This window comes from Sorex araneus, chromosome X (assembly GCF_027595985.1).
Source record: "Sorex araneus isolate mSorAra2 chromosome X, mSorAra2.pri, whole genome shotgun sequence".
Lineage (NCBI taxonomy): Eukaryota > Metazoa > Chordata > Mammalia > Eulipotyphla > Soricidae > Sorex > Sorex araneus.
The window spans coordinates 264,317,034-264,331,153 of record NC_073313.1 but is presented as its reverse complement, the minus strand read 5'-3'; the positions used below and the strand labels follow the sequence as shown (position 1 = coordinate 264,331,153).

The 14,120-nt window shown below is 56.7% G+C and overlaps 1 protein-coding gene across 3 annotated transcripts in view; it reads right to left on the bottom strand.

Annotated features, from left to right (window-relative positions):
• Positions 1-11,398, bottom strand: part of ARMC9 (armadillo repeat containing 9) — an 82,497-nt gene extending 71,099 nt beyond the window's left edge. For 2 of the 3 annotated variants that reach the window (XM_055122549.1, XM_055122551.1), the window contains exons 1-5: positions 11,291-11,394; positions 5,746-5,829; positions 3,804-3,929; positions 2,172-2,342; positions 547-702 (exon numbers count right to left, since the gene is read on the bottom strand). In XM_055122549.1, the coding sequence (XP_054978524.1) occupies positions 547-702; positions 2,172-2,342; positions 3,804-3,929; positions 5,746-5,796 (504 nt within the window). In that variant the 5' untranslated portion in view covers positions 5,797-5,829; positions 11,291-11,394. Of the gene's footprint in view, positions 1-546; positions 703-2,171; positions 2,343-3,803; positions 3,930-5,745; positions 5,940-11,290 lie in introns of all 3 variants that reach the window. The other variant, XM_055122550.1, reaches the window with a different exon arrangement.
• Between the last annotated feature and the right edge of the window lie 2,722 nt (positions 11,399-14,120).

Sequence of the window (14,120 nt, the reverse complement as noted above, 5' to 3'; positions counted from 1 at the left end):
GAAAATGATCTCTCCAGGGGGCCAGAGCCATAGCACAGCGGGGAGGGCGTTTGCCTTGCACGCGGCCGACCCGGGTTCAATCCCCGGCATCCCATATGGTCCCCCAAGCACTGCCAGGAGTAATTCCTGAGTGCAAAGCCAGGAGTAACCCCTGAGCATCTCTGGGTGTGACCCAAAAAGAAAAAAAAAAAAAAAGAAAGAAAATGATCTCTCCTACTGCAGGCGCCGGGGGCGGGGCGAGGGGCGCGTCACGGGCCTGGCAGCTATGGCCAGAGGCGGGCGGGGGGGAGGACAGAGCCCCCCCCCCCCGACACACCCGGGGTGAGCGTCAGCTCAGGTTAAGGCGCGTGCTCTCACACGGTAGCCCTGGTCCGGCCACATGGTCCCCAAGCACGGCCAGGAGTGGCCCCAAACCGGGAAGGTAGTTCCCGAAGGGAGCCCCTGGTGACACGCTGGAGGCCTTGGGCCTGTCCTCCAGGCTGAGGACACGGGGGGCACTCAGGCTGGCTCCCTGTGAGAGCAGCAGGGCGCGGCCACACCTCCCACCTGGAAGAGCTCCTTGAAGGCGGGGTGCGCCCGGGGGTTGGGGACGAAGGGCAGCGCGTAGAACGGGAGGAACTCCGTCGTCTGGCTCAGCGCGGCCCCCCTGCTCTCCAGGTAGGTCTTGAAGTAGGAGATCCTTTCGTCCAGCTCCTCTTTGTCCTGTGAGGAAAGGCAGAGGCTCCCAAAGGGCCCAACGGGTTCCGGGGGGGCCGCGCCCTGTCTCTCCTCTCTGTGTCCCTTCCCGCCCCTGACGTGTCACGGGGTTCACCCAAATCCAAGGCCGGGAGCAGCCGGCAGCCCGCAGCACGTAGGCTGGAATGGGTGTCCTTCTCAACACACGGGCTGGGTCCCCTGCCACCAGCCCCGCACTGCCATCAGCCCCGCACTGCCATCAGCCTCCACCATCAGCCCCGCACTGCCATCAGCCTCCACCATCAGCCCCGCACTGCCATCAGCCTCCACCATCAGCCCCGCACTGCCATCAGCCTCCACCATCAGCCCCGCACTGCCATCAGCCTCCACCATCAGTCCTGCACTGCCATCAGCCCCCTCTGATGCCAGTCATGGAAAGCCATGAGCTTCCACCATCAGCCCCACACTGCCATCAGCCTCCACCATCAGCCCCGCACTGCCATCAGCCTCCACCATCAGCCCCGCACTGCCATCAGCCTCCACCATCAGTCCTTCACTGCCATCAGCCCCCTTGGACACCAGTCATGGAAAGCCATCAGCCTCCACCATCAGCCCCACACTGCCATCAGCCTCCACCATCAGCCCTGCACTGCCATCAGACTCCACCATCAGCCTCCACCATCAGCCCCACACTGCCATCAGCCTCCACCATCAGCCCTGCACTGCCATCAGACTCCACCATCAGCCTCCACCATCAGCCCCGCACTGCCATCAGCCTCCACCATCAGCCCCACACTGCCATGGAAGCCCACCAGCAGAAAAGCCACATGTGCCCCGCCAGTGTTCCACCCAGAGTCTCTGGGCCCCGCTGTCCTCTCTTCTGCAGAGTCCCTGGGACAAGCCTCCAAACAAGCCTCTACATGTCAGCTGTCCTGCCGAGTTCACAGAAGGCCGCGGCCCTCCTCCGGAGATGTCACTCTCACAGCAGAAATGCTGCACGCTCCTGGGGCCAGAGTGACAACACAGCAGGGGGGTGTTTCTGCCTTGTGTCGGCCGAAGCAGGTTCGATCCCCAGTACCAACATGATTCTCCAACCCCCACCAGGAGCATTGCCAGGTGTGGCCCAAAGACAAAAACAAAAACAAAGAAAACGGAAAAAGAAAGAAGTGTTGCACGCTCCAAACAGGTTAGGACCAGTCTGCCGGGAACGAGGCTTAAACTCCCTGTTCCTCGGGACACAGGCTGCCTGGCCCTCAGGAGCACTGGGGGGAAAAATGCTACAAAAGGAACTCCAGGGGCCAGACCGACAGTAGAGCAGGGAGGGGTTTGCCTTGCAGGAGGCCCACCTGGGCTTAATCCCCGGCATGCCAGGGGGTCCCCCGAGCACTGCCAGCAGTAACCCTGGTGTGAGCCCCAGACACCAACAGAACCCTCACTGCAGCTCCCTGGGGCAGAGGCGCGAGCGTCCCCCCCGCCCCTCGGGCCCTCGGACGCACCGGCCTCCCGACGTGGTGCTTGAGCAGGTAGATGGCGAAGTGGATGTGCAGGTAGAACTCCAGCTTCTGGGCCAGGGCGTCGCCATCACGCATGGCGCGGGGCACGTGCTCGGCCCACAGGTCGAAGAACACCTTCTGGTGTCCACTGTCGAAGGCCGCCAGCAGGTCCCTCTGGGGGAGGACGCGCCCGCGGTGAGGACGGCACGCGCACGCAGCCCCCCCGCCCTGCCGCCGGGCGCCAGAATGCAGCAGGGCCAGACCCCCGGCCACAGCCTGGCGGCCTGCGGGGCCCACCCGCAGCCAGGCCCCCGAGAGACTCGGCCCGCCCAGGCCCAGCCGGGGCCGCCTGCCACGGGCCTGGGGGCGGCGGGCAGGACGGCCTCCCAACTCCCGGAACCTTCCAGAGAATCAAGGGGGGGTGCAGTTCCGCGGCTGCGGGGGGCAGGCAGGAGGGGAGCGCTGCAGTGCCCAGGACAGGGGCCGTCCTGCCTCCCGCACCAAGGCCCCGGGGCCCAGGGCGGCCGGTCAAGCTCATGGGCAGGTTACGTGCAGAGTCCCCGGCTGCACACACACCGTCCGGCCACTGTTCTCGACGCGCTTAAAGTTCCTATGTTTTTCCCGTGTTGTCAGGTGACACAGACCACTTGTTTATGACCGAGCCTACGAACACTACAAAATGGAACTGTCCCCTGGTGCGACCGTGCGACAGGCGTCGGGGACGTTCCCAGAGAAGCTTCCAGACACGGGCTCGTGGGTGTCCTTCGAGGTGCTCAGGGGGCTCTCAGAGATGCTGGCAGCCCTGGGGGCAGGTGTCGGGGGTCACCTTGCCCCCCCCCGCACCCCAAGGAAGTAGCAACGAGCTGTGAGTGCCCACGCGTGAGGCCAGCTTCCCAGAGAACAAGCCCCGGGCTCAGAGGAGACAGCCGACGCCCCACGAGGACCTGAGGCCTGTGCCCAAAGGTCTGCTCCAGAGTGGGGGTGCCCAGGGCATCTGCTCCAGGCGTGGGGGTACCCCGGGGCATCTGCTCCAGAGGGGGGTTGCCCAGGGGCATCTGTTCCAGATGGGAGGTGGGGGTTCCCCGGGTTGCCGTGGGGCTCAGAGGAGTTGAGATCTGGGGGCCGCAGCACAGCCATCAGGTACCTGGAGCCTACGGGACACAGAGCACCTGGCGCGGCCCTCGGGGTCCCACACGTGGTGCCCAGGGCAGGGGGGTGCTGGAGACAGGCTCAGACGGGCTGCGGCGGCCTGGGCTCTGCTCCTCAGACTTGTCCTGGCAGGGGTCACCCCACCCCGGGGCCCCCTTACTCCCTGGGAGTGCCCGGCCGAGCCAGCCACTGCCTTGGTGTCCGGGTGGGCGGGACCCCCCAGATCCTCAGCCCGTAAGACACAGTGGGGGCCGCCCCTTCCTTCCGGCCTCCACGCTCACCCTCTCCGCTGCTCCAGGAGAAAGGCCCCACCGGCCCGGGCCCCATTTCCAAGGACACTGGAAACGCCCCCCCCAGCCCCTGCACGCCCTGAGGCCACCGAAACACCCCTGGGAACCGGGTCCCCAGGCCCCAGCCCTCACTCCCGGCAGCGTTCTGCACAGCGGGCAGCCTGCTCCGAGCCCATGGACGTTCACGGAGCGTCACCTGAATGACCAGCGGCCGGGAGTCCCTCGAGGAGCCGCCCGCCGCCTTGCACAGCGGCTTCCCTTTGACTTTGCATTCTTTCGAAAATATCTTCAGGGTGTCTTCAAATTCAGCAAAGTCTAAATACTGTAAATAACGATAACAAAAATAATAGTAAAATCCCATAAGTGCACACACATTAAGTCTCTGTTTAAACAGCAGCAAGGTGGGGGCTGGAGCGATAGCACAGCGGGTAGGGCGTTTGCCTTGCACGCGGCTGACGACGCAGGTTCAATTCCCAGCATCCCATATGGTCCTCTGACCACCGCCAGGAGCAATTCCTGAGTGAAGAGCCAGGAGAAACCCCTGTGCATTGCCGGGTGTGACCCAAAAACCAAAATAAATAAATAAATAAAATAAACAGCAGCATGGTGGGGGGCTGGTGCGATAACACAGCGGGGAGGGTGTTTGCCTTGCATGCGGCTGACCCAGGTTCGATTCCCAGCATCCCATATGGTCCCCTGAGCACTTCCAGGAGTAATTCCTGAGTGCAGAGCCAGAAATGACCCCTGTGCATCACCAGGCGTGACCCAAAAAAAGCAAAATGATAATAATAATAATAACAATAAATAAAAAATAAAAAAAAACAGCAGCAAGGTGAACCTGAGTGAAAACATCCACATTTTTCTCAAGAAAACATGAACATTCACATCCACCGTCTCTGATGCCCCCACACCTGGCCCCTGTCGTGGGCTTGTCCCAGGGGGCTGATGTACCCTCCTCTTTCAGAGAGTAACTGGGGACCCAGCTTAGCAGGCTCGTAACCATCGGGACAACTGAACTCCAGACAGACAGGCTCCTGGGAAACGATTATTTCAGACAGTAAATGTGGGGCCAGAGTGATGACACAGCAGGGCCAGCCTTGCCTTGACCCACGTTTGGTCTCCGGCATCCCCTATGGTCCCCAAAGCCCTGCCGGGGGTGATTCCTGAGTGCAGAGCCAGGAATAACCCCTGAGCATGGCTGGGTGTGGCCCCAAAACCAAAATAAAAAATTAAATTAAATTTTTAAAAAATTAAAACTTGAGGGGCTGGAGCGATAGCACAGCAGGTAGGGCGTTTGCCTTGCATGTGGCCGACCCGGGTTCGAATCCCAGCATCTCATAGGGTCCCCTGAGCACCGCCAGGAGTAATTCCTGAGTGCAATTCCAGGAGTAACCCTGTGCATCGCCAGGTGTGACCCAAAAAGAAAAAAAAAAAATTAAAACTTGAGGGCCGGAGCGATAGCACAGCGGGTAGTGTCTTGTATGCAGCCGACCCGGGTTCAATTCCCAGCATCCCATAAGGTCCTCCAAGCACCACCAGGAGGAATTCCTGAGTGCAGAGCCAGGAGTAACCCCTGAGCATTGCTGGGTGTGACCCAAAAAGAGAAAAAAAAAAAAAAGAGCTCAACACAGTTAAAAAGGGGCTGGAAAGATAGCACAGCGGGTAGGGCGTTTGCCTTGCATGCGGCCGACCCGGGTTCAAATCCCAGCATCCCATATGGTCCCCTGAACACGGCCAGGGGTAATTCCTGAGTGCAGAGCCAGGAGTAACCCCTGTGCATCGCCAGGTGTGACCCAAAAAGAAAAAAAACACAGTTAAAAAAAATAAATAAATAAAAACTTGAGGCCAGGCAGAGAGTCCAGGGGTAAGGCATTCTGCTTTACCCGGGTCAGTCCCCGCCACCACGCAGGGATGCAAAGTGCCAGGGGTCACTTCTGGGCACAGAGCCTGGCGCTGTCCCTGACTGAGCCCAACCCCTCTCTTCCCCACAGTCGCTTTTTAAATAATAGGACTTTAAGTCCTTTCAAGATTTCAAGTTAGTTATAAAAACCAAATACAGACACATGAAAAATAACACGGGAAGCAGCCCCAGGAGAGCCGCAGGTTTTCCCGAGCTGTCGCTCACCGCGCCACCCTACCTCCTTCACGAGTCCAAGCAGTTCAGATTCATGAGCCAGAATGTCCCCCATCCTGGGTGCTGCTGCTGAGTCCACAGCAAGTCTCTGCGGGAGAGCGAAGGCGAGGCACTCGCTGCAACACCGGGCGCCAGCACAGACCAAGCGACGGCCTCGAAGACGCCCCAACCTCACCGGGGCCTGCCGGTGGCAGCTGTCTGGAGCGGGGCCAGACACACACTCCGGGGTGAAGGTTTGCTCACTTGGCACTCGGCTGACCCAGATTCGATCCCCAGCACCCCAGAGGGTCCCCCGGGCAGCACCGGAAGTGATCCCTGAGCACAGAGCCAGGAGCCGGCCCTGAACATCGCTGGGCGTGCCTCTCCTTCACAGGAAGGAAGGAAGGAAGGAAGGAAGGAAGGAAGGAAGGAAGGAAGGAAGGAAGGAAGGAAGGAAGGAAGGAAGGAAGGAAGGAAGGAAGGAAAGAAGGAAGGAAGGAAGGAAGGAAGGAGGGAAGGGAGGAAGGAAGGAAGGAAGGAAGGAAAGAAGGAAGGAAGGAAGGAAGGAAGGAAGGAAGGAAGGAGGGAGGGAGGGAAGGAGGGAGGGAGGGAAGGAAGGAAGGAAGGAAGGAAGGAAGGAAGGAAGGAAGGAAGGAAGGAAGGAAGGAAGGAAGGGAGGGAGGGAAGGGAGGAAGGAAGGAAGGAAGGAAGGAAGGAAGGAAGGAAGGAAGGAAGGAAGGAAGGAAGGAAGGAAGGAGGGAGGGAAGGAAAGAAGGAAGGAAGGAAGGAGGGAGGGAAGGAAAGAAGGAAGGAAGGAAGGAAGGAGGGAGGGAGGGAGGGAGGGAGGGAGGGAGGAGAGGGAGGGAGGAAGAGAGGGAAGAAGGGAAGGAAGGAAGAGAGAGAGGGAGGAGGGAGGGTGGGAGGGAAGAAGGAAGGAGGAAGGAAGGAAAAAGGAAGGAAGGAAGGAAGGAAGGAAGGAAGGAAGGAAGGAAGGAAGGAAGGAAGGAAGGAAGGAAGGAAGGAAGGAAGGAAGGAAGGAAGGAAGGAAGGAAAGCTGACCGTACGCACAGAGCACGTGGGTATGGCTACGGTTCCCTCCCTCCTTATGGCAAAGGGGAGAAGGTGGGGTGTCTTTATACACTACTAGTATAAAGCTCGTGAACTACAAACTAGGTCTGTTATTTTCAAAGAACTAAGCCAGAGAGATAGCACAATGCGTAGAGCGTTTGCCTTACATACAGCCAACCCAGGTTCAATCTTTGGCACCACATATGGTCCCGAGCATCACCAGGAATAATCCCTGAGCACAGAGCCAGGAGTAAGCTTTGAGCGTAGTCTGGTGTGCCCCAAACCAACCAACCAACCAATAAAACAAACAAACAGATTCTAGCCAAAAAAAGAAAAAAATTAAAAGAATCGGGCAAGGAAGCTGGTCAGTGGGCTGAGAGATGCTTTGTATGCACAGTCCAGGGAGTGTGAGAGGCAGAAGACTGAGCTCAGGGGCAGGCGGTGTGTCTCAGGCCAGACTTCAGAGCAGATCCAGTAAAAAAGGGGATGACCAACTGGGCTGGAGCGTCCGCATGGCATGAGGGAGCCCCAGGCCTGCTCCTGGACACCACATAGTTCCCGCCGCTGGATGCAGCCTCAAAACCAAGGGGCCAGAGCGATAGAACAGCGGGTAGGATGTTTACCTTGCACGTGACTGACCCGGGTTCGATCCCCGCTATCCCACATGGAACCCCAAGCACCGCCAGGAGTGATTCCTGGGTGCAGAGCCTGGAGTAAGCCCTGAGCATCGCTGGGTGTGACCCAAAAAGCAAAAAGAAAAAAAAAATCCAAGAAAAAATCAAAACCTGGGCTGGAGCGATAGCACAGCGGGTAGGGCGTTTGCCTTGCACGAGGCCGACCCGGGTTCGATTCCCAGCATCCTATATGGTCCCCTGAGCACCGCCAGGGGTAATTCCTGAGTGCAGAGCCAGGATTAACCCCTGTGCATTGCCAGGTGTGACCCAAAAAAGCAAAAAAAAAAAAAAAAAAGAAAGAAAGAAAAAAAGAAAAATCAAAACCAAGAACTTATGAGCACAGGTGCAGGTGGTGGAGGCAGAAAGAGGAAAAGGCTGCCCACAGGTAAGGATGAGGCCAGGATGCCAGGAATGGAGTAGCTCTGGGCTCCCCGCGACCCTCGCTGAGGGATCAAGGACAGCACAGAAACTGACGCCCAGATGCTCCTCCCAGGGGGCGGGGCCTGGGTCTTGTGGGCGGGGTCTGGCGGGCAGAGACCCAACCCCGCCCCGCCCACCAGCTCCAGCAGCCCGAGGTGCAAGGTGTGAACTGTGTGGACCACAGGGCACTCGGGCCGGTTCCTGCCCCTTCCTGCCATGAGACCCCACAACATTGACGCTCCCCTCCAGCCAGCCACCCTGCGCCGTGCTCACCCCGCGCATCCTAGGAACTGCAGGAGATCTTTGGGGACCCCGTCCCCCCTTCACCATCAGGACCACTTTCCCGGTGATGATAGGACGCATGTGCAGCCCCAGGAGCGCCACGTGCCAGGTTCCGGGCTCCCCCTCCCCTCGGCGAGCTAGCCCCTGACGTCCTACTGTCACCTCCTCAGAGATGCTCCCTGTGCCAGGCATCCGGGCTTTTGGTGTGTGTGGGGGGGGAGGCTCAGTGGCCACACCCGACGGTGTTCAAGGGCTTCTCCCAGCTCGAGCTGGCCGACCATGCAGGTGAGCCGAGCATCTTAGGGCTCCAGATATCTCTGCAGCCCCTGGGCCGCCACCTGAACAGGGCTCTGCTGGGACATCTCCCTGTCAGGGAGAGCAAGTGGGTCCTCGATGGCTCAACCAGCCCCTAGAAAGCACCGAATATTCTCGGGTGCACCGCGGAGAGCTTCCCGGATGCCTGGAGACATGCAAATGCTTCATGTTTGGGTCAAAGAAATACTACAGGGAGTAGGTGCTTGCGTCGCGTGTGGCCAACCCAGGTTCCATCCCTGGCAACCCATGTGGGGTTGCCATGCAGGGCAATGGAGCCCCACCAGGAGTGACCCCTGAGCACAGAGCCAGGAGTAATCCCTGGGCACTGCTGGCTGTATGCCGCCCGCCCCTCCCCCCACGCACACACCACAAAGTGTTTCAAGTTTAATCTCTACAATAAGTGAGATAACTTGGTGTCTCCGTTTTACAGTTGATGCAACTGAGGCTCAGGCAAGAGAAAAGGAGCAGAGCGGGGGTTTAGACCCAGAACCCCAGAAAGCACCCCACCATTTTGTCCAAAGTTGGAACCACCTGCGGCTGCAGCCATAGTCCAGCAGGGAGGGAGATAGCCTTGCATGCAGTGAGCAGAGTTAGACCCCAGCACCCCATATGATTCCCCGAGCACCACCAAGAGTGATCCCCAAATGAGAGCCAGGAATAAGCCCTGCGCACACCAAAAAAGAACAAGAACAACCAGTGCTGGCACGGATGTGGGGAGAAAGGGACTTTCCTTCATTATTCGCGGGAATACTAAGTGGTCCAGCCTTTTTGGCAAACAGCATGGGCATTCCCCAGAAAACTAGAAATTGAGCTTCCATACAACGCAGCAATACCACTTCTGGGAATATTCTCCAGGGGTGCAAAAACACAGCAGAAATGCGATCTGCACTGCACATCTTGGTTCACTGCAGCAATAGCCAGAATCTGGAAATAACCCAAGTGCCCAAGAACAGACAAATGGTTAAAGAAACTATGGTACATCTACACAGTGGAACACTATGCACTTGTTAGAAAAAAAAAATCATGAAATCCACTTAAAAATGGATGTAAAGGGGGGGCTGGAGAGATAGCACAGCGGGTAGGGCGTTTGCCTTGCACGCGGCCGACCCGGGTTCAAATCCCAGCATCCCATATGGTCCCCTGAGCATGGCCAGGGGTAATTCCTGAGTGCAGAGCCAGGAGTGGCCCCTGTGCATTGCCAGGTGTGACCCAAAAAGCAAAAAAAAAAAAATGGATGTAAATGGTGACTCACAAATGAATCTCGGGACAGAGCAGCCCGCTGCAGAGATGTCTCCAGGCCCCAATTATTTAAAATCTTAGAGTTCCGGGGCTGGAGTGATAGCACAGCGGGTAGGGCGTTTGCCTTGCACGCGGCCGACCCGGGTTCAAATTCCAGCATCCCATATGGTCCCCTGAGCACCGCCAGGAGTAATTCCTGAGTGCAGAACCAGGAGTGACTCCTGTGCATCGCCAGGTGTGGCCCAAAAACAAACAAACAAAAAATTTTTTAAAAAAAATTTAAAAAATTTAAAATCTTAGAGTTCCAGGAGCGCACTGCCACTTTTTTTTTTACTTTTTTATTGAATCACTGTGAGATAGAGCCTTACAGACATCTCATACTATTCATAACAAGCAATACAAAATAATAATGGTGGTGGGAAAATGTACTTGTCATGGGATTGGTGTTGAAATATTGAATGTATTCAATTATTGTGAATACCTCTGTGAAAATAAAATATTAAAATTTAGAAAAAATGGATGGACATGGAGAGTATCATGAGTGAAACAAGTCCGAAGGAGAGGTTCAGAGAGAGAATGCTTGCACTCTAGATTTATGTGATAATGAAAAAACATAGTAAGAGACTAATAGCCAAGGACAGTAGAAACAAGGGCCAGGAGGACTGGTCCACAATTGGAAGCCTGACTTAAGTGCGGGGGGAGAAGGCAGTTGGGATAGAGAGGGGACCACCACGACAATGATAGCTGGAAATGATCACTCTGGATAAGCACTTCGTGCTGAAGGTAGGTAAAGGATAACCTATCAATACCTGTATTGCAAACCATAATGCCCCAAAGGAGAGACGGTGAGAAAGAAGGAAAGTGCTGCCACTGATGCGGGCTGGGGTGAGGTGGGGTTGGAGGGTCTGGCGGGAGGGAAACTGGAAACATTGGTGGTGGGAAATATACACTGATGGAAGGACCGTGTACAGTTGGAACACTATGACTGAAACGCAACCAGGCACAGCTTTGCAACTCTGTATCTCACGGTGATTCAATTTAAAAATAAAATTTTAAAAAAAGGAATAAGCCCTGCGCACGGCCAGGTATAGCCCCAAATCAAAGAGAGAGAGAGGGAGACCGAGTTGGAACCGCTGAGCTTTCCAGCCACGCGCGCGGGGCGAGGGCCAGGGCGACCTGCTCTGTGCACGGCCCAGAAACTACGGGAAACTTCTGGCTCTGCAGAGCGCCGGTGGCAGCTTCTGGATCTCTACAGACCCAGCGCCCAGGAGAGCCGGGATCGCCCAGGAAGGCGACTCGGCCGGGCCGCAGCCTGGCTCCGCTCCGCCCCAGACGTGAGCACTCCGGGGCTGGGGCCGGCGGGAAGCGGGGGTCTGGAAGCCCCCGATCATCCTCTGCTCGGCTCCAGGTTCCCCTCCTGCTCGGCCGCTGCAGCCCAGGAGAGAGGCAACAGGCGGGAAGCAGCCGGGCCTCTCTCGGGGGCGTCCAGGCGGCCGGCTCGGGGAACCCCCGACCTCAGGGGAGACCCGGCCGCAGCACAGGGGCACGATCGGCGACGCGGGAGACACTCACCTGCTGCGCAGCAACCGGCCCCGAGCCGAGCCCACCGGCCCGACTGTCTCTGCCGCCGCCGCCGCCGCCGCCGCCGCCGCCGCCGCCGCCGTCACCCCGGCAACCGGGGCCGCCAGCCCCGCCTCACGTGGAGTCTAGCAGCCAATCACGGCCCGCACCGGCGCGGAGCATCCCGGGAGGAGAGGCGGGAGCGGGACCGCTCGGCCGCGCCCCCTCTCGGCCAGAGGCGGAAGTGGCCGGCGAGCTCGGGGATGCTCCGCGTCCTCTCCGGGGTCCTCTCCCCTCCCCCGCCCGTTGTCTCGCCTCCCAGCCTCAAGCCCTGGCGGGAGCCGCACCCACCTGGACCTCTGAGCCGCTGATCTCCCGGGAAAAATAAAACTCGCAGCGTCTCTGGAAAATCACGGCGCAGTATGGAGTGTGGGGCCCTGAGACGTGGCTCAGTGGTCGAGGTCGGCCTGGCCAGCGTTTGGCACGATCACCGCGGAACCCCCATCCCAGCGCCAAGCTGCCACCACCACAGTCGACAAAAATGGTGCTGTTCTTATTTAACAGAAGGGACCCAGAGCCCCCTTTGCACCCAGGACCTGCCTTAAAGCGCCAGAAATCAGAGTTCAAGGAATTCAAATTCCTGCAAGGAATTTTAGAGAATTGGGGTTTCTGCCCTCCCTACCGCTCCCTCTAATCATCATCATCATCATCATCATCATCATCATCATCATCATCATCATCATCATCATCATCATCATCACATTGATCGTCGAATTTCTTGAGCGGTCTCAGTAACGTCTCCATTCGTCCCAGCCCTGAGATTTTAGAAGCCTCTCTTTCCACGTCCTTTCCAGTGGTGCTGCATTTCAGGGTCAGGGGAATTAGACCCAGCATTGTTACTGGTTCTGGCATATGAATACACCATGGGGAGTTTGCAAGGCTCTCCCATGTGGGCAGGAACCTCTCCGTAGCTTGCCAGTTTCTCCCAGAGGGAGAACTAGGCTAAAAGATGTCGCTTGCTGCTGAGACCTCCAAGCCGGCTGGGATCAGGGCTGGGCCTCTTCCGCCCAGATTCCCCACTTTCCAGTAGCTCCCTCCCACCCTCCTCCAAAAAATCCAGAAAAAAAGTCTTTCTTTTTCTCTAAGTTGAGCTCAGACCCTGCTTTTCCTTATCCCAAGATTTCCTTTTTATTGTTTTATTTCTGGGCCACACAAGGTGGTACTCAGGGCTTATTTCTGCTCAGATAACTTCTGAGCCCCAGGCACCTGATGGGGTGCTGAGGATCGAACCCCAGTCTGTCGGGTGCAAAGCCAGGGCCCTGCCCGCTGTACTATCATTCCCACCGTGTCTGGTGCATTTGAACTGGAGGCCACTGGTACCAAACAGGAAGGTCGTTACAGAAGAAAATCCCTCCCTCAGGCTTGGAGAGACCCAGTTGTTCTACCACCAAGGCCAGAGGCACAAAAAGGAAAGACATGGAACCCCTATGTGTCATTTCTTTCTTTGACTTTATGGACTACCTCCTCTTATTTCCGATAAAATTATTTTATTGGAACCGGAGAGATCGTACAAAGGTTAAAGCTCTTGCCTTGCGCTTTAACCCATTGATCCCAGGCACCCCATATAGTCCCTGAGCACTGCTGGAGGGAGCAGGAGTAAGCTCTGAGCACCACAGGTGTGGTCCCATCCCAAAAAACAAAAGAAAGCAGCAATAAAAAAATATGGTTTTACAGCGTTATTTGTCTCCTCCTGAAATCCTTCTTTTTCACTTTAAAAAAAATGTCATTATTAAAGTGCCATGAGTTACAAAGTTAATCATAGCTGAGTTTCAGACATACCAAGTCCCACCACGTGTTTTCTATGCAGGGTCCCAGGTTCTCTCCCACCCCCACCTGGACATTTTTAAGTTCGGTCTTTGGAGTTAGAATCTCTTGGGTGCATAGCTGTGCCTTCTGCTTCTTTACACGCTGATGTTCCTGGGTCCCCTTGGCCCCTACTGCCCTCAGCTTCAGCTCTCTCTCTCTTCTCTCCCCCTCGATTTCTTTCCTTCTCTGTCCTTCTACCTATACTCTGGGGTCAAGGGTGGTCTAGATCTAGGCGCCCCCTTTCAAACCCAGCATTCTTGTGTTTGAATCCGTCCAACTATTCTATGTCTCATATGTAAGTGAGGTCGTCCTGTGTTTGTCTTCTGGCTTACTTCACTTAACATGGTATCTTCCAGTTCCATCCACGTGGCAGCAAATTACATGACTTCATCTTTCCTTACAGCTGCGGAGTATTCCGTTGTGTATATGTATACCACACCTTCGTGATCCACTGACCCACAGTTGGACACCTAGGCTGATTCCACATCTTAGCTACTGGACTAAGTGCCGCAGTGAATATTGGTGTGCGTATATGCCTCTTTGAATGAATGTTTTTGGGTCCTGGGGGCACCCAAAAAAGAGAAATGTTTCTCTTTTTTAACTGAGTCACTGGCAGAGTCTCTTGCCCGCGCGCCTGGCTGTCTTCCCTGAAGCCCCTCGGAGGTGATGGGCTCCAGCTTCCCTCCCCGCCCCGAGCAGAGCTCCCAGCAGCCGAAGACCACCAGAACCTAGCCACAGCCATGCTTGAGGACCCTCTCCACACGTTCGGACAAGGCTCACGCATGAAGGTACCGGCAGAGGAACCTAGGTGTGTGTAAGCCCATCAACGGCCAACATCCAGAGACTTAAAAGCAAGCTCTCAGAAGGATATCTTATAACCTACTTCTCCCTCTGGGAGAAACGGGCAAGCTTCTGAGAGTTTCCTGCCCACATGGGAGAGCCTCGCAAGCTTCCCATGGTGTATTCATATGCCAAA